Raw genomic sequence first — 26926 nt, forward strand, 5'->3', positions numbered from 1 at the left:
TTACATATTTTGATGTGAGACTGAGAGTAAGGTAGACCGAGAGAGGTGAATCTTAATAAATTATTCTTATGCAAGAAATTTAAGACAAGTACAAAGTAGGTTGAGGTCGTTTCTGGAGGAATCTGTTAGTTCGACGTCAGGTAGAAACAGGACGGAAACGGTAAATTGTTGAGGTTCTTGATCATTGAAATGCTCAGAAAAATACTGCTGTTCCTCGTCTTCTTTTATTAAGTTTAGAAGGGTTTTCCTGTGTGTGCTAAACGCTGGGATTTTCCAACAAAATGTACAACACCTTCCATTTCGGAGTGGTAGAACTTGCAGGACTTTGTGGTACTTTGATTCAGAGTGAATAACCTTTTATTCGTTGGGTATGTACTGCAGGATAATTGAGCTCTGATGGATATATATAGGGACAGTGATTTTCCGCGATCGCGGAAAACGGACGGAATTCACGGAAAATGCTTTTTGAAACGGAAAGTGGCATTTCAAACGGAAAATCACGGAAAACGCATTTTCCCTCAAAATACACAGAATAGCAACAGAAATTACTCCAAAATCACAACAAAATGATATTAAATGGCCCAAAAACCCCAGAAAACACGATCTCACTTCGCTACAATCATGACAATTCACAAATCATGACCGCACCCGACATCAGCACACTCGATTCTACAGTACCCCACGCCCGTACATACACGGCCTGCCGGCTAGGTTGGGCTTCACTGCACTGTACCGAAGATCGTTTCAACTAACTATGAACGGTCGTGTGTTGCTGCCCTCTACGTTTGAAGATGTAACAGCACGATATCCAGGTTTTAAAATCCAAGATGGCGGATCGGCAAAAGCCGTTGACTGATGATAACGATGTCAAAAAACCCTCCAAATTATCGATGAAAAATCATTTCACCGTGAAATAATGCTAATGATGTGAGAGGTGAGGATGTATGCATGCTAAATGTCTTTGTAAAAATATGATTTACACCCGCATAGATCCGATTAGAACGGATTCTATTGTGTTGTTGGTACAGTAGCAGATACAAAGTTGGACTAGTGCGAGTGTACGTGTAATTTTGCTATTCAATGTGGAAACGGAATTGTCACTTTTCCGTGTGTACAAAGTCTATGGGGAAACGGAATTTCCGTTTTCTGACGTGCTGAAACGGAATTTGATATTTTCTGAAACGGAAAATGCAATATTTTGAAACGGAAAATCACTGTCCCTATATATAGCTTCCCTCAGGAGAGGGCTGGAGACTTGCTTTGGGTAATAATTCTTTTATCACGTTGGGTCATGCCCGACCATTAGACTTAGAGAAGGTTTTTTTAGCAATTGCAATTTCAAGGGTATCATATTGTTTATAAATTTTTCCCAGTGCTAGCTTCTTCCATACTTTATATGGAATGCGATTTCTAAGGATGTTAGTGAGACTTGGAAGCTCATAACTATTGATAATTTTTATCCAGCGTCTTACCAAAGGTGTATTGTTTGCTATACCATTCAACAGGATTCTTCTTTCAGTGCGTTCGTCTGAAAGGCTTGCATATTGCCCAAGTAAGAGAAGAATTTCATAGTCGATACGCTTATCAATTGGGAGGATATCGAGCAATAAACAATTTCGTCAGCTGCACTCCATGGCAATCCAAGCACTCTTTTAAAAAGAAATGTTTGAGCCTTGTTGAGACGGGACAGCATGTAGCCGGTAAGTTGAATAACTTGAATCCCATATAGGGCAAGTCCAAGAAAAGGTCACCCTAGAAGGCAACATTTCATCTTTAATTTAATAAGTTATTTTTGGTGGTGTAAGAAAGCCCAAATGTTGAATTTTAAAATTTCATTAAGAAAAATTTGATAATATGCATATTTATGCTAATTTGGGGGACCTAATTTGCATAATTGATAAAAATGGGCATTACGTATGGGACAATTATAAAAACTCATAGAAAATGAAATAAAACTTCTGAGATTAGGCATAGGTGGGACTTGGACCCCCTAACATCTTACTACTTTGGGGGAAAAAAGTGGTGTCATCTAATTAATTATGCAAATTAGGTCTTGTCCAAGGATGGAATGTCCCATACATAACATTTTGAGGATTTTTTAAAAGTTATTTCTCATAATACAATACTTATATTGTTACATATCTGGGGAGTTCTAATTTATTAAGTAAGAAAATGTTACAACCACAAAAAGTTTCAAAAATAGAGTTTACTTTTTAATTAAAAGTTAATTAAATAATTTTACGTAGGGACAACGTGTTACGTATGGGACATTTACACACCATGTCAATGGTAAGATTTGTGTACAAGTGAATGGAGAATTAAACAAATTTCAAGAGTGCTCTAAAAAGTGATAATTTACCTTTTCTTTAGTTTTTACAGACTGATTTGTTTTGAATATTGATTAATGAAAACAATTGAAGTGAAAGAATTGTGAAAATGGAAAAATATTAAAAAATAAAAAACAATAGAAATACATAAGAAATTCATGAAACCATGAAAAACAAGAAGAAAAAAAATTTTGAAATGGCTAATTTCCCTTTCAGTCATATCAAATATGTCTCAGTAGAACATTATAAAAGAAAGAAACTCTTTTATTTCCATATTTCAAATTATTCTAATTTTTTTTGAATTATGGGCAAAATTGTGTGCGTTCTCTATGGGGACAAAATGTCCCACACATAACTGTCCCATACGTAACATGTCATTTATTTGTTTAATTAGAGTCTGTAATGAGAGGGATTTGGCTTATGAAATGAAACTTGCCTTAGATAGTATTGTGACTTCTATCACACTTAGTTTCAAGTTGTCAAGTGAAATACTTTCAGAGAATCTCTTTTTTCTGCGTCCCAAACGTAACGGCACATCTTTTCTCTCTAAAAGGTCAAGGTCATGTATCACAATTTTTTGCATGATTTTTCTTCTCCTAGATGTCTACCATCATGAGGGTATTCAATCTAATCAAAGTCATTTAACACTATTTTTCAGGTCATTGAAGCCTCTGAAATGTTCCATACGTAACACACGCAAATTCTTGGACTTGCCCTAGATAGCATTCTTGGTATGCAGAACATTTTCCAAAGTTGAGTACATATTGGTGGCAGCAGGCGTAGAGTTCCTTGCTTGGTTCCAGTGAGAGAGAAGGTGTTACATCCCTTTGAAATGATGTCATTGGTGTGGTCAATATTACAATTGCTTTTTACTATGCCAAGGTGTGGGTGCTCTCTGCTTTCCTTGATCGTCATTCCTCCCATTTTCCACTCGACTGAACTTACACTGGTTGAAGAAGGTGTTACATCCCTTTGAAATGATGTCATTGGTGTGGTCAATATTACAATTGTTTTTTACTATGCCAAGGTGTGGGTGCTCTCTGCTTTCCTTGATCGTCATTCCTCCCATTTTCCACTCGACTGAACTTACACTGGTTGATGCTTTTTTGTTAAATACTACAACGGCACTTTTTTGTTGATTAATTTTATATCGCCAACTCCTCCAAGCACAGGAATAAATGAAGATGAGGTCCAGCATTGATTGGAGTTCTCGCCTCTTGGGGGCATGTACTGATTAGAGCAACGTCATCTGCTAGTACTATCACTCCCATGTAGCAGCCATTAATAGAGCATCCAAGACAAGCGTTCCTTAGTGATTTGATCAGGCCATCGATGAAGACCTGTATATAAGGCACTCAATCAATGAACAAGGTTATGATATAACCTTGTTCTCAGTTACATCTCCCTGTGTGGCAAAATAAAGGGTGGCAATTTTGGTTTACTTTCTCTTTTTCTATGGGACAAATGCTTCATTTTCTTACACTATTAGTTTCCAATACAGCTATTCATCATATAACTTGGCTCTTATGTAAATTTGATTCTTTAAATTATTATTTTTTTAATTAAAAATAGAGATTGTTCCCATATTACTTTCCACCAATATAGGGTGTACAAAAAAATGCCCAAAATTCAAGTTTTTGAGTGCTCTGGTGAATACAAAAATTATTCCCAAGTTACTAATAAAAAATAAATTGCAACTGTATGGAAATTAGTAATTTTGGTCACAAAAGTGATATTTTAATCATTTTTTAAATTGTGTGCTTTGGCATTGGCATACCATAGTCCTACCTGTAGATTCACCACAGGCAGGGTGGTAGCAGTGGACAAGTGATATAAGGTGGGAGAGAGCACACTTCCCTGTTTTACGCCTTGAAGGATTTGAAAAGGCGAGCTGACTTTTCCTTCCCACACGACTCTACTGGCACTACCGTTGTAGAACTCTTCCAGTGTAGATAACAGGGATACATGGAGGCCTAGGTTTTGAAGCTTAGAAAATAGGCCTTTATGCCAAACGATGTCAAATGCTTTCTGTGCGTCAAGAAGAGCAATATATGTTGCACATTTCTTGGCAGAGTTCAGCTGGATTATTAATTCCAGTGAAGATGCAGTAAGAAAGCAAGATTTGCCTTTCTGGAATCCAACTTGTAACTCATCTAGGACATCATTTATTGCGAGTGGAATTTCTAGTTGAGATTGATGAGCATTTTCAAAACTTTACCAATTGTTGAAGAAACATTTACCCGGTATGCCTCGGTAGTTAGGATCTTTACATCTTTTCCCTTTCCTTCGTGAACTGGGACTATAAGGCCGGACTTCAAAGGTTCAGGAATATACTTTAGGGAAATACATCGATTGAAGAGGGTGAGAAGTAATTTCTGAGCTATTGGGCCAAGATATAGAAGATGCTCAGGAGATATATTATCAGGTCCTGCAGCTTTTTGTTTCTTGAGAGAGGTATAGCTTCATCTAGATCTTTTGAAGTAGCGGGTTGAAGTCCTGGAATGGGCGAGTGGGGATGGCTTCATCCATTTCAGGCGGAGAAGAGGTACTCATATAATCCGGTTTTGCAAGTTCTGAGAAATATGAGTTGAAGCCATCTAAAACTGCCTCTCCTTCATACGTTGTACCCCTATAAGACAGTGTATCAGTGGACCAAGATCCTTTAGTGCGTTTGACAAGCCTATAGAAGAGTTTATCATTGCTACCTTTAGCATACTCAATTTCTGAAAGGAGGTTATTGTGACACATCCGCCGTGCTTGCCTGATGCTACTTCTAAATAGACGTTTTGTACATGCTTGATGATCCAGAGAGGGTCCTTGCCTTTTGGTTTTCCGCTGGCCCTCCAGAGACGCCAATAATGTTGAGATTGTTTATAACATGCCTCTACCTTTTTAGTCTACTCTCTTTTTCCTTTCCTTTTTCTTTTCTGACGGCCCTTGGAGTGTGGCAGAGTGAGTGATACCTTCAACATTTCTTCGCTAAGTTGATCAAGCAACAAGTCGATTTGAGTCGGATCCAAACACATTGCAGGAAGATTAAAAAAAATGTGTTCCATTTGATGAGTATAGAGAAGGTGCAGCTGGTCAGCACTGCACTGATGCCAGGTTATCTTAGGACGAAGTATAGACTTTCCAGATCCTTCAGCTATGCGATCAGGTATATCATGATCTACTTGATATATGGCTAAAAGAGGTAGTGAAAATGTCACTTTAACCGGTGTGTGGTCAGAGGTGTTTAGAGGATCATCATGCTCAATAAGAAGGTCAGAGAAGCAGTTTTCTAGTTTTGCAGGTATTATAAAGTCATCAATGTATGAATGTCGTAAACCATCATCTGATTGGAAGGTGTACAGCTCCTTTTATTATTTATCTCCACCAAGTATAATCAGGGCCTCTTTATGGGTTGCTTCGATGTGGGATATGGTAGAGCGCATATGATACTCATCAACATCACATGGAAAGTATCCATTGCAGATAATTAAATTATCCATTGCAGATAATTAAATGCGAGTTTGATGGCTCATGGAGTAGATCTGTAATGACTAATCTTTGTGATTGAGATTCTATCTTTGTTGCTTTCCAAGAGCTTGATGTTCTGATGAATGTAGCTACTCCACCCTTTGCTCTCCTTGGTAGTGGTAATGATGAGTTATTTTGCTGTGATATACTAAAGACTTTGAAGTTATCATTGATATTAGCAAGTTCATTAAGGTCCCAATGGTGAAGCCTGTGTTCTTGAATTAATAGGATATCCAATTCTAAAAGATGTGATATGAAAGCATTGTTAGATTGTGCCCTCCTGCAGTTCAAGGTTCCCATTCTTAGTTTTCCTTGTTATTTTCTAGTAAGTGGAGGTTAAGTGCAGTATTTGTTGGTGTTGGGCTCTCAGTGCTTGGCGAATGACAGGGTCCGTAGTGGACAGGGGTAGTGCCAGAAGATTTATTGTATACATCACTGCCTGGTAAGTGTCCTCCATTAGAGTTTTGTGGTCGGCGGTTGAGGCTCGGCCCTGCCAAAAATCCTGTTGCTTTGACGAAGGTGTTAGCTTGGAGGCCTTCTGATTCAGTACTTGAGTGACTGATGGTCTATCTTTCGTGGTGCTGTTATCCTGTTGTTTCCTGGGCTGTTGGAATTCAAGGCATTCTTGATGAGATATTGGGCTGAGGGGCCTAGAAGTGTGGTATTGGCTGTTGCCATTTCTTCTCTGAGGTAGATCTGAATCATTAGTATCATGACGAGAGTAACTTTGCTCTTGACCATCGTTAACCTTGTCTGCATACATGTAAGATACAAACTGTGCCTGCATGTCGTTTATCTCTCTTGCTGTATCCCGTTCAGTTTTTGATGTTGCATTACTTGTTCAGGCTGGCCATTGATTATTATAATTGACAGCACTTTGCCTTCTTTCATTTGAGTGAAACTTGGAGTTTTGACTCTTCCTATTATTATTTTTCATTCCTTTGCTGACATATGGATGGTTTAGTTTCCTTCTGACAAATTATGGGTGTTTCTTTTTCACACTGAAGGGATGTTGAGCCTGAATACTAGTATCATAGTTAGGAGCCTTGTATGAGCTGGTATCGTCAGGTAAGAAGCATTCATCAATTAAAGCAGAAAATGAGTTCCTGGTGGGTATTCTATCTCTTGTTTTAGATGTGTTCCTTTCATCTGACCTTTAAGCTCATTATGACTCTAGAAGTTGACTTTGAATTATGTTGCAAGGGAGGATTCCCATTCATCATAAGATCAACTGATTTCAACTCCTTGTTGCAGGCCCTGTGCATATATGAAGTCAAGTTGAAGTTGTAAATCATACACTGTGTCATCCCGATCCTTTACACCCTTTTCTAATTTATGATTGTAGTGATCTTTCTGTTTAAGTAGATTCTGATCATTAAAACGCAGATCTTGTAACTGCTTGATTTCTCTGGTAGACTCCCCCGTCTGCCTGTGAAGACTCTCATTTTCGCTAATGGTCAGGCTAGTATATATATCTGAACTTTGAGATCTTCTCTCAGTCGATCCTTTTCTTTCTTCAATTTGAAACAAAGAGTGCAGGGACCTGTAGAATCCAAAGAGTCTTGGCTTTGATTGACATTATTACTCTTCTTGAGGAAGAAGTTTACACAGCTCACAGGGACTGTCTCAGTTTTCAGACTCAGAGTAGCTATCACAGCAAGTTCGACTTTAAGACATTCTCGTATCTATCACCGTGTTAACTTGGCGAGATCAAAAACATAATTTCTGCAATCACTCAAACTTTTCACAAAATAAAAGAGACATGCACGTGAAAATAATATTGTACTAGGCCTACACAAAATTATTACATTTAAAACTTACATTGTGTACTTTGAGGTCCATAATAATCCATTTTACAGAGACGATCTTGTCACTCGTACAGCCCTTAAAAATTTGCCATCTTGAAAATATCCAGTTTCGCGAGAATTGATGTCCGGGTTTTATTTCCAGCTCTCATATCATCGCCATACGATGAAACATCAAATTTCTTTCTTTGCGAACATGATTTTGAGTTCGAAAAGTTGTTTTGATGCTGGAAATACAAAATGGGTTTAATAAAAATTGTGTTTTTTGAAGTGATTTTTTGTTTGCATAATTCATAAATATTTACAATTTTTGTTCGGCCTTTATTTATCTTTTATTTCTCAGGTTACGTTTTTTTGATGCCGATGTATGAATTGGGGAAGGTTTTTTCTTCGGGGATGGTTATTTTCCGAGTTCACAAATGTGTAGCATGGCGCCCGCAAATCTGAAATGCAAGGCGATGTTGAACTAATGAATCAATTTTTCTTGAGTTTGAGCGAGGATGAACTGGCATTAATAATGACCCTTTTGAAATGGTTGTTTAATATAAATAACAATTTATACCTCTAATGAATAACAAATGTCGCATTGAACTTGTGCAGTGATGAGGTGAGTTGAAATGAATAGACGGAGCGGATCGCGATCGAGCTCTGTGACTCTGTATGTGTGTCGCTGGCTGTCGCAGCCAAAAGGGCCAAAATTAACAATCTCAAAAATTAAGAAACTGTCAGAAATAAATGTAGTTTCTCAGTCTTTCAAAAATAATGAGAGTTTCTTTATTTTTGAGATGATTAATTTTGACCCTTTTGGCTGCCCATAAGTGCAGTGATCACGGCCCAGTAAAACACGTCATCTACACAGGCGTGTGTGTGTATGTATACAATGACAAGTCATATGCAATCATCAGGTGTGAAGCCAAAGGAGACAAAGGGGTATGTCGGCCCCCTCTTCAAATACAGTATATATTTATTGACAGCAAATGTGTTACATCAGGGATGGAAGGGGTATCCTTTCAAACATAGTATTGACACCAGGGGTGGATCTAGGATTTTCCAAGGGTGGGGGGCACATTTTCAGAGGAAAAAGCAAAAAAAAAGATGTTTTCAATCAAAATGAAGTACATTTCTTCTACGAAAAAATCTGACACGCAAAGAGGTTAGTTACACCCCCCCTGGGCACCCCCAATTTAAATGCATACCCTGTACATGACCAGTGAAGGATCCAAAGGGGGGGGGGACATCCTACCCACCCCCTTGAGAGCCATTATTAAAAAAAAGAAATTAATGTAAGATGCTGCTTTTACACGTTCACCCTCCCCCTTTTTATTGGTGGCGGTAAGCCAAAAAAAAATTGGGGGGTCCACCTGAAAAAAACAGGGTTATCAACCAAAATTTTAGGGGGACCCAGGGAAAAAACTTGGCAAGGGGAAAAAAAGGGTTATCAACAGAAAATTTAGGGGGTCCGGTTTTTTTTACTCCTCCCCCCCCCCCTTCATGCAGGTATATCCTGGACCTGCCTCTATACTGCACCTTTTAACAAAAAAAATACACAGCTTGTAATACACAGTCATACAAATTCATATTTGATGTTCAGCAATATGTATCATATATTCTTGTTAATAAGGTCTTATAAATTGCTCCAATACATTATTTAATGCATGTTTTGGATTCCTCTCTAAATTTCCTAATAAATGGTACCAGTTTCGTGAAAATTGGTCAACATCTTACGACGCAGTGGCCATTGAAAGTTGAAGGTCACGCCCATTTTTGTAAAAACAAGGAGAAAATGGCGGGCCGTAGCGCGAGAACCGACGGACCAATTGGACTTATTTTTTTGTGTGTGTGCATGGGCCATGGTGAATTTTTTGTGTCCCAATTTACAACGAATTCCGAGAGGGTCGGGTGCAAAATTGCACATTCATTGGGTGAATTGGCATGGAATGACCCGGTATTAGATCTACATGAGCAAGTATACTTACCACTGGTTGAAAATCGAGAAAAGATAGGGAAAAAATAATGTGTCCTTAGGAATTGATTGCGATTTGTATTGAATTGATTACCAACATTTATTTATTTTTTTAACTTATCAACTATTGACCTGGTTTCATAGTTGTTTATTAAAAACATACATGAAGCTCTCCATATAGATGACACTTCTTGACCTGGAAGCTCTGAAGAATGTCCATAGTGTTCCTTTTACCCATTGTCCGTTTCCTCTTTATGTGCAGGAATTCTGATGTCTGGACATGTGTGTATGGAATATGCAATGGATTTCTATTTCTCCACACTATGGCAAGATCAAAGTCCTTCCGTCAACAAATCTTGTGCATCTGCAAGCGACTTAGTCTGTACATATTGTAAACCTGCAACGCTTTTAATTTGTCAGGATTTGTGGTACAGTGATCTGTGAAGGCAATACATTTCCAGAATTTTACTTCTACGAATTGCATTGGAATGCATAAAAGACAAATGAAATGATAAATTCCACCATCGAACAGTCCAGGTGAGCCAGGTACATTGTAGTTGGCATAATTATTTGGGTTATACCTGGACATTTAAGGATTTCCCATCCAATGTTGATTTGGACGAATTGCTTGAGGATATCTTTGTGCACCTACCTCACTATGGCACGGGGACATGCAACCAAGGTTCTGAATGTAGCTGAGAAGAATGATGCTGCCAAGTCAATAGCTGATGTCATGTCTAGGGGCAGATACAATAGGGTAAGTTTACAAAATCTTTTCTTTTTTTTTTTTACTTTTGCAACAATTGATGAATCAAATGGATTTGATTTTTGATTTCCTGATAGGTTTCAAGGATTTCAATCTAGGCCAAATATTGATGAATTGCTAATAGCAAAATGTGCCTTCTCAAATGTATTTGGCCTAAGTTAGTTGCATGTAAATGTTATTCTAATGGTAATTATACCATAATGGTAACTTCATGAATTTTATGGAATCCTTAATTTACTGATTGTCTTTTTAGCATTGTTACCATGGAACATACAATCAGATGGCTAAATAGAAAACATTGAGAAGTGAAAAATGTATTAAAAAATTGTTTCGACATTTAAAAATCTGCTTATGAGGAAAATTCTTTTAATGACCAGCCAGAGTTAATTGATGAAATTCACTTCATGACTTGAATTTTTCATCTTTTGTGGATATTTTTATTCAGATGAATTCCGGGTTTAAGGGTATTTTGCATATACATGTAAATCTGTCAATACAGAAAAAACAGTCGTAGTCATAATGGCTATTTTTCATTTCTTTTACTTTTTCTTGGATTAATCAATTTGTATTCTTTTTAGAGAGAGGGTTTCTCAAAGTTCAACAAGATATATGAATATGACTACAGTCTACTGAATCAGCAATGTGAGATGACCATGACATCTGTCTCGGGGCATCTCTTGAACTATGAATTTGCTCTAGCCTATCAGAAATGGTAAGACTTGGATTTTAAACTGTAAAAGTAAACTCTTTTTGTTACCTCTTTGTATAATTAAAATAATCAGCACCTCCAGGGTAGATTTCATGGAATCCTTGATTTATTGTTTGGCTTTTGAGCATTGTTTCCATGGTACATGTACCATTAGATAGAAAAACAGAAACTCATTGAAAAGTGATTTATGATTGATTTTGGAAAACATCAGCTTATGAAATAGCATAGAAATAGCGATCAGGTTTGATTTGAATTTGTCATGACTTATATCCCTTTTTTGAAAGAGTACTCCAAAGAAGTTGAAGATATTCGTAAGGTGGTGTCGCTCAGATCTAATAAATTGTAGTGCAGATAACTGAAAATATTGTTAGTAATATATAGTTTATGCTGCATTTTAAACAGATGAAACTTGACCTGCCTTGATTTAATTGATAAAAATATATCATGTGGAATACGCTAGATTTTTCTCTGTACAAAAGTCCTACCTTTTGGTGCCATTGAAAAAGTAAAATATACATGTATATGTATGATTGAGTTACTTCTCAAATTCTCAATTTATCATTGCTTATACAGTATGTATACTTCCTTTTCTCTTTCTTTCTTTTTTTTTGTGCGCCTTGGGCACTCTGCAGAGTGGATGTGGCACAACGCAAATCCCATCTATTATTAGTTTTGCTTCTGTGATTGGATGAAAATATCTGTTTCTCTTCGTACTGTACATATATATAAATATTGATTATTATAGATAGATCCTTGACAGCTGATTGGATGAAAGTGTGTCACATGACATTGACAGGAATCAGCTATAGCACGCTAAGATATGCTACATGTAGCCGTGCTATAGTCGACTATAGCACACTGAAGTAAATGAGCCAGCACTGTAAGATCCAGAGCACACTGAACCCATGGACATGCATGCCCCGTACACATTAAGTGAATAAGCTGTATATACGCGCATGTATTCACTTTTTCGAATCTCGACCAGATCTCGACCGATCCGGCAAGGACTGTATGAGGCACTGCGCATATACACATTGCTAAGCTAGCTTAACATAATGCGCGTATGTTACCCAGGGTACGGCTGCCTGTACCTGGACGACGCACTTTAGCCTTTATATATGTGCTTTTTCTCATTAAGGGTCTAGGATAAGATCATGGCTACCCCAAACTTTGTTATTGTTTCTTCGACTTAAGACTAAGTTATTATTGGTGTTGTATAAAACAGATATTCAATGTTGTATTCGTGCTGCGTTCTGAATATTACATGAGTGTGCAAGTTGAAACAATCTATATAACGATCGATTGCACTCATCAACATTGTATATTTGTATGATTATGATTATTGTGTTTGTAATTTTCTGTTTTTATTTTCAAAAGGCATTCATGCAACCCAGTAGCCCTTTTTGATGCCCCTGTGCAGAAAGGCTGTCCAGATAATTATAGAGATATCAAGGTAAGATAACATTTACACACCTCCCACCTATCCCGATTTTGTCTGGATCATCTTGATTTTCAACTTTCAAAATAGCAAATAAATTGGGACGTCCCTATTTTTGAAATTCCATGTGAGAAAAATCTCCACAAATTCATCTGGGGAATGAAATAAAAGCAAACTAAACCAAAAGAGGGTCCCAACATATTATAGTCGCACTATTAACCTGACCCGCTGTATTTCTTGTTTTCATATTATGCTATGTGGTGCAAGAGCACTTCAATATATATTGATTTAATGAAAATAATGTTTCTTTGGACTTTAAAGTATAATACAGGAGTCCTGGACCCTGCTTGGGCCGCTTTTTTATATTTCCAAATGTTGACAGGTATGCATTTACATCAAGACCAAATGGCCCATATTCACAAATATGTAAAAGACTGTAGTAATGTAGTATGGTATCCTTGTGTTAGATATAATTAACATGTCCATAGATTATTTCAAATGGAGTATTATGCCAACTTCAGATTAGAGTGCAGAGAAAGAAGATGAAGATGTCGTTTTGTTTTGATTTTCATTCGCAGAGAACGTTAGAGAGAGAAGCAAGATCTGCTGATGTCCTTGTCATTTGGACTGATTGTGATAGGGAAGGGGAGAATATCGGCTATGAGGTCATTGATGTCTGCAGAGCAGGTAGGAGATTAAAAATGCCACGAACCCACAACTTGTATTAGCAATGCTTAGAAACATGTTTTATGTGTGATACAAATGTTGCATATTATTGTTGTAATATTAGGGTAATGATGAAGATGGTATCTTGAAAAAAATAAGATAAGAATGTCAAAGGTCCAGTCTTTTCCAAAGAAATTATGAGTTTGTTTGTCTGCATATGAGAGCAAAAAGAAGAAATTGTGAGTGACATCATTGACTCTCTCATTTGCATATCACTGACTTGTGCATATATAACTCTTTTGTGAATAATAATAATAAGGATAATAATAAGGCATTTAGGAACGCTATACATAGTACACTATATCATAGCGTTTACACTGTAGATCAATTTACAACACTTAAAAGCTGCAAATGTCATTAATTTTCTCATTTTACAACCAATTTTGATGAAATTTTCAGTTCAGCATTATACTACAGTATAGTTTGATTATTCTCATTGATTAGACTCAATATTTTTCTGGCGTGGACTTGACCTTTAAACCGAGTGTACATGAAGCAATGGTCTGGTTATTGTCAATTGGCAATTGCTTACAAACATTTTTTTTGTTAAAGGGCTGTGATAAATATGGTTTCACTCTCCATCCATACAGTGAAACCCAGACTGGATGTGTACCGAGCAAGATTCTCAGAGATCACTCCGCAGTAAGTACACATGGATTGTGATTTCATTGTGCTTAGGCCAAGACTAACATTTCCAACTTTTTTTTTTCTCCTTGTATTCACTTCATTATGGTCTATTTCCGAAACAAAATGAACTTCAGACAACCTGTATATCAATGCATTATTAGCATGGTTTCCAATAGACCATGCAATACATTTCTTGTACATTATTTATCTTAGTTCACATGTTAAGGAGGACAAAGATGATTGTAATCCATTTTAATACCTATGCACAAAACAGACAGTTCCCAAAGTGGAATTTCATTATTTTAAATACCTAGGTGGTTTGCTCTTTATTTTAATTTCAAACATCACACTTAACATGATTTCAATTTTTTGGTTGTACATGTATATTGTGAATCCTATTTGCTGTCAATGGAATACAATACACTTTCACCTTCCGTTTCACCCGGCCCCATTTCATAAATCATGTTATTATTGCCAAATTTATACAAGTTATACATTACAAGCTATCACACTTTGTCATTTGATTGGCTGAGAGTAAATTTTACATAGATTTCCATAGATTATCAATAAAGTTTTTTGTGAAACCAGGTCCTTTTATTTCTATCTTCGTCCTGTATAGATCAATCTCCCGTGCCTGTGCAAACCTTGCCAGACCCGATGAGCGTGTTTCACAAGCAGTGGATGTCAGGCAGCAGCTTGACCTTAGGATAGGTGAGACCATATACATGTCATTTTAAAGATCTTAATCCTTGTTCAGATACGCCACCGTCTAAATATGGTATTGTATTTGCATGCCAAATGATAGATACAGGCATCGTATTTAAGTTTAAGGAATAATTACTTGTGCTGTTAAATATACTAGTCTGGAGATATATTCATGGTCCACCAATCAATCTGTCTTTGAGGGAGGTAGAGTCATAAAGAATTTCAAGCTTGCTTGGTCTACAAAAATGTCTTCTAAACGTTTCATCTAGTTTCCACTTGGTCTAATATCTGCTTTGGCTAAAAAAACACATTTAATTTAATGTCCATGGGCCAATTTTCACTCCTTCTAAGACAGAGTAATAATTAGACCACACAGTAATTGGACCAGGAGAATATTAGACTAACTGTCAGATAGATGGAATGAAATATGGAATAGAGGGTTTAGCTTGCATGAAGACTATCCATCTGGGAATGGTTTTAGACCATTGGTGCAGGAACCAAAAGGCAGGGATGTCCTGTCCTGCTGCAGTAGTACAGTATTACATTGCTGTTTTCAATGGCACTTCTCTTTCCCATGTACTATATTTAATCCTCTCAGGTGCTGCTTTCACTCGGTTCCAGACCCTACGTCTCCAGAAAGTCTTTCCCGATCTTCTGCAGAACCAGCTCATCAGTTTTGGCTCCTGCCAGTTCCCTACTCTAGGTTTTGTTGTGGAGCGCTACAAGCAGGTTGAGGCCTTCATTCCAGAGACATTCTACAAGATCAAAGGTAAGGACTTGTATCCATGACAACTGATAATGAAGAGGTGGGGGTGGAATATGACAATTTTTTGTTTCATTGTGATATATTGCAGATTGCCCCTCCTCCCGCCATAAATGAGAAATAACTTAACCAAAAAAGGAGAGAGAGAAAGAGGAAAGATGCATACATGTAGGTTATTTTTGTACATCTATCTATCAATCAATCATTTATTCATTCATTTTTCAGTTACTCATAAGACTGAAGATGGACTAGTAGAATTCAACTGGAAGAGGCATAGGTTATTTGATCAGCTGGCCTGTCAAGTCTTCTATGAAATCTGCACTGAGGTAAGACTTATTCGGGTCTTTCACAAAGAGTTTGGTGTGAAACAAACGGATGCCCGAAGTGGTATTACCGGTAAATGCCGCCTCGATATTGGGAAATAGTTGGAAATGCAGGGAAATACTGTAAGGCCGTCAGAGGAGGTTCGAAATTTGATTGAGGAAACAACATTAAAGTGATACCAGCCCTGAATTGCTTGCTATTTGCTATTTCCACATCTCTAAAAAAAAAATCCAACAATTCCAAGATTTTTTTTAGAGACGTGGAAATAAATGAATTCGAAATAAAAATTGAATAGAATCTGTTGTAAATTTTCCAAAGAGATAGACACTTTATGACTTACTTTTCAATATGCAATCGTGATTGTGTAAAATAAATCCAACCATTGATAACTCATACAAAAAAGATTGGAAATCAGACTTAACATTTAGGAAAGATATAAAGAAATAAAAGAAATTAAGTTCTCAAAAACGTTAATGCAAAATAAATTATTAGACACTTCACTACACCAATTAATTCTGCAGTTCAAGCCATTGGATATACAAGAAATTGTAAATATTTTTGTTTGATTTTGTATATATCATCTCCCAGAACCCTCTTGCAACTGTAGTTGATGAGCGTAGTAAACCAAAGAGTAAATGGAGACCACTACCTCTTGATACTGTGGTATGTATAATTAGGCTTCATAACGGACCCGTCTTACAAAGAGTTGCAATTGATCTGATCAATCACAACTATGGAAAACCAGCAAAGTCAACATATAAAATGCATGTTTGTTCAAAAGAATTTCTAGATATGAATGTATATCCATAAATTCATTAATTTCTTGACAAGTTGGTGCGTTCTCCTTTGTTTACAGAGGACATTTTCGCAAATTTCCTGTAGAAAGAATTAAAACACTGATGGATTTCCATAGAGTTAGGATTGATTTGATCAATCGTAACTCTTTGTAAGACGGGGCCCAGATCCGCCAAACATTATGTTTTTGTTGTAATTATCACCATTTTGCAACAAAACGTTCTTTCCTTTTTCTACTTGATAGCACTGATATATGCGTACATGTATTATTTTGTTAATTTGATATCGGCAATTTGTTATGTCAAGGGTATGTGTACACTGATTCATAATTGTATTTTCCCCCCATTTTTTTCAGTGGATTGACGATAATCTCAAAATGCAGATTTTGTGAATGTTATCCAATTTTGTGTTTCCAATCAGGAACTTGAGAAGCTTGCTGCCCGTAAACTGAAGATAAGTGCTCAGCAAGCCATGAAGATAGCTGAAAAACTCTATACTCAGGGGTAAGTGTGCCCTCATACCTCAACACAAACTGCACAATCTGATGTGATCCGAACTTGGAAATAAATTGTTATTGCATTGAACAGGAGCCTTCCAACTGTTGACATCTGAATGATCAAAGAACCAAATAGTGGTATGAATATTAAAATGACAAACACTCCAGGCTATTGTGTGCGCCTCATTGTAAGGATATGGGTGAATTGAATTCCAAATTGGAGTAACATCAGAGTAATTTTACCATTGACTGTGATTTAAATCCATTGTGTGCTTTACTACAACTACAATGCTTGCAGTAAAGCAAAGTTTTGGTTCAAGTATGCTGTGCATACTTGAAACATCTTAGTGATCATATTATGTCCCATTATTTTCAAATCTAAATGTAATAACTTGAATATATCAATTATCTATTTGATATTAAATATATATACTGAATTAAGATAATTTGCGTTCCACTTATTATATAATTGTCATGATTTTTTTCCAATAGATTCATCGATAATTTTCTGTTTTATTTTTCACTTCTATTACATCCTGCTTTTTGCTATTTTTATGCTGAATCAGATTCATCAGCTACCCCCGTACAGAAACCAATATATTTCCTAAGGAACTCAATCTAGTTCCACTGATAGAGAAGCAGACACAGGATCCTCAGTGGGGAGGTATGTTTTCACTTTAACCAGGACCTCATTTTCCACAATTAATAACACATTACACAATTTATGACATTTGAAAGGAAGTGAGTGTTTTCTTACTCTATTACATAGGTTTTTTTTTCTTCATAAAGTACAATTTTGTATAATAATTCCAATTGAGAAGAATTATCTCTACATTTCTCTATTTTATAAAACTTGAACAGTTTTAGGTAATTGGATGACTATAATTTCAGGTAACTAGACCAAATGTAATTTATTGGTTAATATTTTAGAATGCAGTTTTAAGGATCACTGAATACAGTTTCAGGTTGGTACATCCGTTTTCTGGGGTCACATTGAGAAATTTCTTTTTTCATTGAAATTTTACTCTGTGTTTGCCAATATGATTTTTTTTTTTTGTGCAAGGTTGGTAGCTCTCCTACTATTTCATTCCATTGTATTTCCCCTCTCAGGTTTTGCAGGCAACCTCCTCCAGCAAGGGCCAAACCCACGGCAGGGTAAGAAGACCGACCACGCCCATCCCCCCATCCACCCTACCAAGTACACCGGCACACTACAGGGCAATGAACAGAGGGTCTATGAGCTAGTAGTAAGACATTTCCTCGCTTGCTGTTCACAGGTAAAGTCTTTTTCAGCTGTCCATATCATGAAACTTATAACAAATTCATGCTTTATTTATTAAAAAAAAATAATAATAATGATACACCTAGCAGACCTGCCAATTATTAGGATTTCTAACAGAATAGTAGAATTTTGAAATTTGTAAGAATGATGATTTTTGTCATGTTTATCAAAATATTAAAGAGAAATAGGATTTCAAGCATGAAAATAGGGTTTCAAAAAACAAGGAATATGAGTTGTTTTCATAATTTCATAATTAAAGGACAAATCCAGCCCAACCAAAAGCTGATTTGAATAAAAAGAGAAAAATTTAACAAGCATAACACTGAAATTTTCATCAAAATCAGATGTAAAATATAAAAGTTATGACATTTTAAAGTTTCACTTCATTTTACAAAACAGTTATATGCACCTATGGGTCGGTATGCATATTAGGAGACTGATGACAACTTCCACTCACTGTTTCTTTTGAAATTTATTATTTGAACTGTGAAATATTCTAATTTCTACCTTATTGTCAAATAATTTCACTATTCTACCAGAATCCTTCTATACATGCATGTTTTTCATACACTTGGGTGTTTTTTTAATTATATTCTGAATGAAATCATTTAAGATTGTTTTAACATTGGTATTTATCTTTTTTAAGGATGCCCAAGGTAAAGAGACCATTGTCAATATAACGATCGCTGAAGAGGAGTTCACTGCTACTGGACTAATGATAATAGCTAGGAACTACCTGGATGTCTACCCGTACGATAAGTGGAACGCCAAGATCATCCCAGTTTATGACAGAGGACAAACCTTTGAACCAACTTCAATTGAGGTGAGAATCCCACAGCAAACTTTTCGTCAGGGTGAACTTCCCCTTTAACCCCAAATGTGACAGTCCCACCATCGAAACCGACCGATAGTATGTCCTTGGAAATGTTATGATAGATTTGGTCGGTCTGGAGTCGGTCTTGCTGGTGTGAAGTTAACATACTGAAGCTGCACAAAATTTGCAGATGTCACACAGTCGCTCTACCTCTCGATATACTGTGTGAGAATTTTGCGCATCATATATAGCTGCTATAAAAGGAGTATTTTACACAACTTTGCAAACAAATGAGTGAAATGTAATTCAATATTTTCATTACTATTATTCGCTCTTCACATACTAGTATTCATTTCCTAATTCAATCAGTGCAAAACAGTGAAAACTGAAAGTTGGAATGGACAAAATGAAGAAACTAGCCCTTGGCTGATAATTGTAATCCCCTGGAAACAACATTCTAGCACTATACATGTACTTCACGAGTGAAGCATGCTCTTTATTGCAGTTACAATGGTCATATGTAAAATATAGGAATAATCTTTATTTCACAAATAGAGAAGGTGCACTTTACCCAGGTTCTTTGCAAGTGATAATTGGACAAAATCCCCCTTTACCAGCAGAAGGCAAGTCACATGATAAAAATATTTCAAAAGAACATACACATATATATTATAATGATCACAAGTAATTTTAATTTAGCTAAACTCAAAATTACTCATTCTCTTTGCTTTCATTGCTACCTTTAGATGATTGATGGTCAAACTCAAGCCCCTCCCCTTCTCACTGAAGCTGATCTTATTACTCTCATGGATAAGCATGGCATTGGTGAGTATATGGGTAATACCATGGATAATATTATCAGTACCTAAGGTGATATCTAGGGCTCATTTTACAAAGAGTTAAGTTATTGATCCAATCAATCTCAACTGTATGGAAATCCATCCTTACCGTAGTTTTTTTGTCCTTGGTAAACAAAGAGAATCACACTCAATCTTCAAGAGAACGATGAATGGAAGAATATACATCATGTCTAGAATATATTTTGAACAAGTTTGCATTTTAGATGTAGACGTTGCTGGCCATCCATAGTTGTGGTCGATCGGATCAATCACAACTCTTTATAAGACAGGGCCCTGGACTTATCTGGTTGAATCAGATTTTACCGTCTTTGCACCTTTTCATTAGTGTTGTGTAGCAGAGCTGCCAACTAGTACTGCTTTCAGTATTTAATACTATAGGCCTGGTTACACCGCCCAAGCGTTGTTGGAGTGGTCGTGGCGCGGAGAGAAAAAATCATCACCGCTTGCTACCGTTCACCATTTTCGATTTCGATTGTTTCTTTTTTTTTTATTTTTTTTTTCGATTTTTTCCCCAATTTTGTGAGTGAAATTCGACCCTCTTTCCCTACCGCTCTACGACCGCTCCAACAACGCTCGGGCGGTGTGACCAGGCCTTAAAATATGAGAATTCTGATGTATAATACTGATTTCTAAAGTTTCAGTTTTATGTGTTGTCCTTTGGTATTTCTTTTTCAAATACTGATTTCCTCACCAGAATACTGACTTTCAGCTTTTAATGTATAGAAACTTTCTTGTTCAGGTTGGCAGCTGTACACAACAATCTGTTTCAACAGCTTTAATGTTGTGAATCATACTCTGCGATTCAAAGTCATAGTCCTGTATTCTGAATTTTGGTCTCCTGCAATGATATGCATTTGATTGTTCCGTAATGTCTTATTTCTTGCTCGTAGGCACTGATGCGACACACGCAGAGCACATCGAGACCATCAAGTCTCGGCTGTATGTAGGAGTGCGTCCCGACGGCCGCTTTGTGCCCGGGGAGCTCGGCATGGGATTGTGTGAAGGCTATGATAACATGGGCTACGAGCTTTCTAAACCGAACCTCAGAGCAGAACTGGAATCAGATCTTAAAAGGTTTGTTATTAGAAACAGAATGATAATAACTACATCAATTACAATAATAGTAATAACAATAGGAGGGAGTGTTTCACAAGATTTAAGTATGAGAGTCACTTAACCCTGAAATAGACTGGAACTATTTCAACACCTAAAAAGATGGAGGGGGAGGGGCTGATTCGGCCCCACTCCTTATGATTGGCACGTGAGTTACCCATTGCATAATCTACAAAACTGTAAGATCGAATTCGGTGAAAAATCTCTTTGCCAATTTTTGCCGAAATCAAAAGTTTGCTCTTATTAACTAGATAATGCCCCCTAAATGCTAATTTTTGGTTCACAAACTCTTTATAGGAATCTGATCATACAGTATGTAGTTTTAAAAAAATTCAACATCACATTTATTTTCTTATGTATTTTGTTGTTTTCTGAATTTTTTATGTATTTCTTTGTTTTTCAACTTTTTGTTATTTTTTTTTCAATAGAAATTGTTGGGGACTTTATTTTGATCATAAACAAGATGAAATTAATTGATGTTGATTAGTAAAAGGAAAATAATGATGCATTTATGAATTTTGACTAAATTTGTATTGGATTTGTACACAAATGGATGTTTTTGAGCAATTTTGGGTTGACGTGCACTTACAAAATGTTGTGTACTTTTGGGATCGCGATTTTGGTCTCAAAAGTTACGCGAGACTTGAAAATAAAAAGTCAGTGAGAGACGCAGTCAAAAAATTTATCATGAAAAATGTCGGGGGGGGGGGCTGAATCACACCTCCCAGTCATATTAGGGTCAAATGCCTAGTTGCCTGCGATATAAATGGCATGACCACCGATATGAAATTATTCTGTAATTCTTTTTAAAATAAAGTTTATTTAAACTTTATTAGACAACTATTCTCAAATCTTGAGACATTTGTGAATTGTGGGTCGTCAAGCAACCCGGTATTTAGATTTTTAATAAGTCATAATCATATTTGTGTTTGAACTTTAACCTGAATTTTTAGGGTGAAAAATCCACTTAAAAAGTTACATTGTGATATACAGAAGTTAGGCATGATAATGATTATTTTCTTTATTTGGCAATGGCGGAGGAATAAATTTTGACAATGTAGTCGAGAATCCCTCTAGTTTTGATATAAAAATTTTCAGTGAGTAATGTAAATGAAACCTGTTTCATGAAAGGAATTATCAAACGTTTTATTTTACAGTTACTATAGTAACATTGCTTCTCGGCCAATCAAAATCAGGGAAAGATGTCAGATCTGACAACTTGTTAGACAGCAACATTGATGAAATGCTCCCCTGAGGTTTGCAAATAGGAAGGCTGTTCAACATGCCAAGTTCTAGCCAAATTATGTTATTTATTTTTACATATAGATGATGTACACTAGAAAAAAAAATGGCTGGCTTTACTCCTCCTGCATAAAAAGATCTCATGAACTCCTGCTTAAGGGAACTGTAATTTTATCTCTTTAACATATTTCTAAAAGATATTCTGTGATTTTATTTTATTTTTTTTTAGAATATGCGATGGACAGAAGAACCCGGATAATGTTCTTGCTCAACAAGTCGAGAAATACAAGCAAGTTTTCATCGAGGCTGCAAGAAAGGTTTGTACAAATATTTGTTCATTTTTGTCTCACCTGCGAAGCAAAGTGAGACTATAGGCGCCGCTTTTCCGACGGCGGCGGCGACGGCGGCGGCGGCGGCGTCAACATCAAATCTTAACCTGAGGTTAAGTTTTTGAAATGATGTCATAACTTAGAAAGTATATGGACCTAGTTAATAAAACTTGGCCATAAGGTTAATCAAGTATTACTGAACATCCTATTAGAGTTTCATGTCACATGACCAAGGTCAAAGGTCATTTAGGGTCAATGAACTTAGACCATGTTGGAGGAATCAACATCGAAATCTTAACCTGAGGTTAAGTTTTTGAAATGTCATCATAACTTAGAAAATATATGGACCTAGTTCATGAAACTTGGACATAAGGTTAATCAAGTATCACTGAACATCCTGCATGAGTTTCACGTCACATGACCAAGGTCAAAGGTCATTTAGGGTCAATGAACTTTGGCCGAATTGGGGATATCTGTTGAATTCCCATCATAACTTTGAAAGTTTATGGATCTGATTCATGAAACTTGGACATAATAGTAATCAAGCATCACTGAAAATTTTGTGCAAGTTTCAGGTCTCATGATTAAGGTCAAAGGTCATTTTGGGTCAATGAACTTTGGCCGAATCGGGGGTATCTGTTGAATTACCATCATAACTTTGAAAGTTTATTGGTCTAGTTCATTAAACTTGGACATTAGAGTAATGAAGTATCACTGAACATCCTGTGCACGTTTCAGGTCACATGACCAAGGTCAAAGGTCAATGAACTTTGGCCGAATTGGGTGTATCTGTTGAATTACCATCATAACTTTGAAAGTTTATGGATCTGATTCATGAAACTTGTACATAAGAGTAATCAAGTATCACTGAACATCCTGTTCGAGTTTCAGGTCACATGATCAAGTTCAAAGGTCATGTAAGGTCAATGAACTTTGGCCATGTTGGGGTTTTTTGTTGAATAACCATCATATCTCTGTAAGTTTATTGGTCTAGTTCATAAAAAAGGGAAATAAGAGTAACCATGTATCACTGAACATCTTGTGCGAGTTAGAGTAGTATTCAAAGTGAGCACTGCTGCTATATTGAACCGCGTGATGCAGGTGAGACGGCCAGAGGCATTCCACTTGTTTGTTCTGATAAGTTGCCTTATTTTTCAATTCGAATTAAATAGTGTATGGCTATAATCTGTTACTATTAATACTGATGCCTTACCTAATTAAATAACTTTTGTTTGGTTTCTAATTCTGAAGTAGGTAAATGGTTGATTGACTATATCCCCCTACTTTCTGTTTGGTATCATGGTGTAATGGTTTATAATCAGTTCTTCTTACCAATAACAAAGATACAAGGGGAAGATCGGACACTTCATTGATGTCTTATTTCACCAGTTCCAACAAAATTAATGCATACATAAATATTTGGGATAATTGATATATTTGTCGATGTGTTTGCTTCTTAGGCGACCATGTTAGACAGTGCATTAGAACAGTATTTGGGCCAGCCTGCTCAGTCCCACAATGCAACAAGTAAGTTGAGAGATTAGAGTGATAAAAAGAATCTTATGAGAATCATGGAGTAAGTTACAAAGTGTTTTAGAATAATTCAATGTTGACTGTCTTTCATTTCACTATCGTTTGCATAGATTTCAAATATGATTCTGGATAAGAATTTCATTCCTCACTGAACCCTAAATTTCGCTCGGCGGATTTATCACAACAAATGTCAGCCCCCCCCCAAGTCTTTTTAGGGTTAAGAAAGAGTCTTCTGAGTAATTATTATGATTTTGTTTGACATAATCAACAAACAGAAAGAAGAAATGAAATCGATTGGATGTCACAGGGATGCTGCTTAGGAAGGAAAAAGCAATGTTTCTCTTTAAAGTTTCAGTTGAAGTGCATAAGATTCAATCTGTGAATTCTTTCAAATGATAATAATAATAGTCAGTTTTTATATGGCGCATAAAACATAATAAATTTGTCTCTTTGCACTTCAGAAAATAAAAGAAAGAAAAAGATGCATTGTTGAGTTGAGGTACAATTTAAATAAGTAGTTGAATGAATAAGTTATACATGGGTTGTCTTAAGTATGATTTCAAAGCAGTGTGATAATACAGCGATATTGGTCATACAGCATTCCAGGTGAGTGCGCCCTCCATTGTCAGGAAATGTCCGCACTGTAACGAGTCAATGACCCTGAAGGAGAGGAAAGCCGGTGGATGGATGGTCAGCTGTATGGGGTACCCAGGATGCAAAGCGGCCGTCTGGTTCCCGGCCGTCATAGAGTCTGCCGAGGTTTCCGATACAGTCTGTCAGCAGGTATTTCATCACAGAAAGTTTGATGCCTTGCATTGACATTCTCTCAGACAAATCGCCAAACATGCACATAGCCTATCCCCTGAGCCTAAGCCTAATTTTCACAGAATTTTGAACCCAACATTTTACCACAGACCTTACCCCTATGAAGTATATTGTTATAGGAAATCAGGCAGAACCAAATGCTATAGTAGCAAATGTCCGGTCAAACTGGGGGCCGTTCTTGAAAGTTGTCAGCACTGACAAGTCTTTCTCCGACAGTCACCATAGTAACAGTCAGAGGCCATGCCTTTCAGCCAATCAAAACCAAGGATTTCACTGGAATAGTCAGCACTGACAATTTAGTCAGTGCTGACAACTTTCATGAAACACCCCTCTGGTCTTTCATAAATCATAATTGACACGAAGTGGAAGTGTGCCACATTTCACAGTGAAACGCAAATGAAGGGTAGAAATACAACAATTAAAGGGGAATCCAGCCTTGGCCATAAAATGTTGTGTTGGGAAGGAGAAAAATAAATTAAACAGAATGGTGAAAGTTTGAAAGAAATTGGACAAGCAATAAGAAAGTTATAGCTGCTTTAAAATTTAGATCACTAATATTATGTAGATTTCAAATTGGCAACTGGGTAAGTAAATTATGACAAGGGGCAAGGACAACTTTCCCATAGGCCATGTACTTTATTATCAGGGATTTGTGGTTTTCTCCTAAGTACCCATTCCCCTGGGGCAGTAATCTAAATATAACCCATGTAGTATATTGTTTTATGTCCTCATGAAAGAAAAATATAATTTGAAATAAAACTTTTGGGAAAAATGACATTTTAGCCATAATATGTATTGGAGTACATGGAAGAGTAGTCCTTGCCTTACATCACTATGACATCCCATATGCGGCCAGTTTGAAGTCTCCATGGGTATAGTGATTACCAATATTTACAACTTTTAAAAATTCATATCTTTCTTTTTGTTTGTCCAATATTGTTCAAACTTTCACCTATCATCTTGTCTGATTTTTCTTTTCCTTATAAAAACAAGTTTTTATTTGGGTTGGATTCCCCTTTAAATGTAGGATGCTCTCGGGCCCAGTTAAAGAGTTACCATTGAACCGATCAACCACAACTATATGGAAATTCATCTACATGTACTTCATAATTTTTTTCTGCAGGAAATTTACATAATGTTCTTTGTAAACAAAAAGCACACTGAGTTTTCAAGACATCGATGACTGTATGAATATACATCGTATCTAGATGACATCTTTAAAAAACATGCATTCTGAATGTTGACATTGCTGGCTTTCCGTAGGTGTGGTTGATTGGTAATATGGGCCCCTAGGTCCTGTCTTACAAAGAGTTGTGATTGGTCTGTTCAACCACAACTATGGAAAGCCAGCAACATCTTCATTTGAAATAGTTGTGTTTTCTGATAATTAGAATGACTGTTCATACAATCACCATTGCCAATTCAGTGTGCTCCTTTGTGTTTACAAAAAGACATTGTGCAAATTTCCTGTAGGAAAAAATATGACATTGATTGATTTCCATATAGTTAAAGTTGATCACATCAATCACAACTCTTTGTAAGATGGGGGCCTGGTGTCATATTGCTTGCATGTAAAACTGAGCAAAATTGTACTCGGGTGTTTGACAACATCTGTTAGTAAATGTTCTAATCATATCATATTCCCTATGAAAGTTGATGCTTAACAATAGATTTTGACTTGATTTTGACTCTTTATTTCAGTGTCGGCCTGGACCAGTCAATAAGATCAAGTTCAAGTTCAAGAGAGGATCTGTACCCCCTATGATACCGCTTGAGTAAGTCTGGATCACATTACATCAAATTCAACAGTGTGAAGATGAGTTCACACTCAGAATATCTCAACAGTGTGAGTTTTCACATAGTGAACTCTGTGCGTACGAGACTCACACTCGGTAATAAACTTGAGAATTTTAACACTGTGAAGATGAGTTCACACTCTGGATTCATCTGCAGTGCGAGTGCTCA

The 26926-nt window shown here is 36.5% G+C and overlaps 1 protein-coding gene across 3 annotated transcripts in view; it reads left to right on the forward strand.

Moving 5' to 3' along the window:
• LOC121422496 (DNA topoisomerase 3-alpha-like) overlaps window positions 1-26926 on the forward strand; it is a 50049-nt gene that overhangs the window by 11372 nt on the left and 11751 nt on the right. For all 3 annotated transcript variants that reach the window (XM_041617582.1, XM_041617583.1, XM_041617584.1), the window contains exons 2-20: window positions 9877-10371; window positions 10959-11092; window positions 12467-12542; window positions 13106-13214; window positions 13844-13895; window positions 14500-14591; window positions 15184-15354; window positions 15574-15674; window positions 16261-16335; window positions 16888-16970; window positions 17530-17627; window positions 18074-18240; window positions 18892-19068; window positions 19806-19884; window positions 20810-20993; window positions 22504-22591; window positions 24064-24130; window positions 24735-24919; window positions 26663-26736. In XM_041617582.1, the coding sequence (XP_041473516.1) occupies window positions 10222-10371; window positions 10959-11092; window positions 12467-12542; window positions 13106-13214; window positions 13844-13895; window positions 14500-14591; window positions 15184-15354; window positions 15574-15674; window positions 16261-16335; window positions 16888-16970; window positions 17530-17627; window positions 18074-18240; window positions 18892-19068; window positions 19806-19884; window positions 20810-20993; window positions 22504-22591; window positions 24064-24130; window positions 24735-24919; window positions 26663-26736 (2162 nt within the window). In that variant the 5' untranslated portion in view covers window positions 9877-10221. The remainder of the gene's footprint in view (window positions 1-9876; window positions 10372-10958; window positions 11093-12466; window positions 12543-13105; window positions 13215-13843; window positions 13896-14499; window positions 14592-15183; window positions 15355-15573; window positions 15675-16260; window positions 16336-16887; window positions 16971-17529; window positions 17628-18073; window positions 18241-18891; window positions 19069-19805; window positions 19885-20809; window positions 20994-22503; window positions 22592-24063; window positions 24131-24734; window positions 24920-26662; window positions 26737-26926) is intronic.

This window comes from Lytechinus variegatus, chromosome 10 (assembly GCF_018143015.1).
Source record: "Lytechinus variegatus isolate NC3 chromosome 10, Lvar_3.0, whole genome shotgun sequence".
NCBI lineage: Eukaryota > Metazoa > Echinodermata > Echinoidea > Temnopleuroida > Toxopneustidae > Lytechinus > Lytechinus variegatus.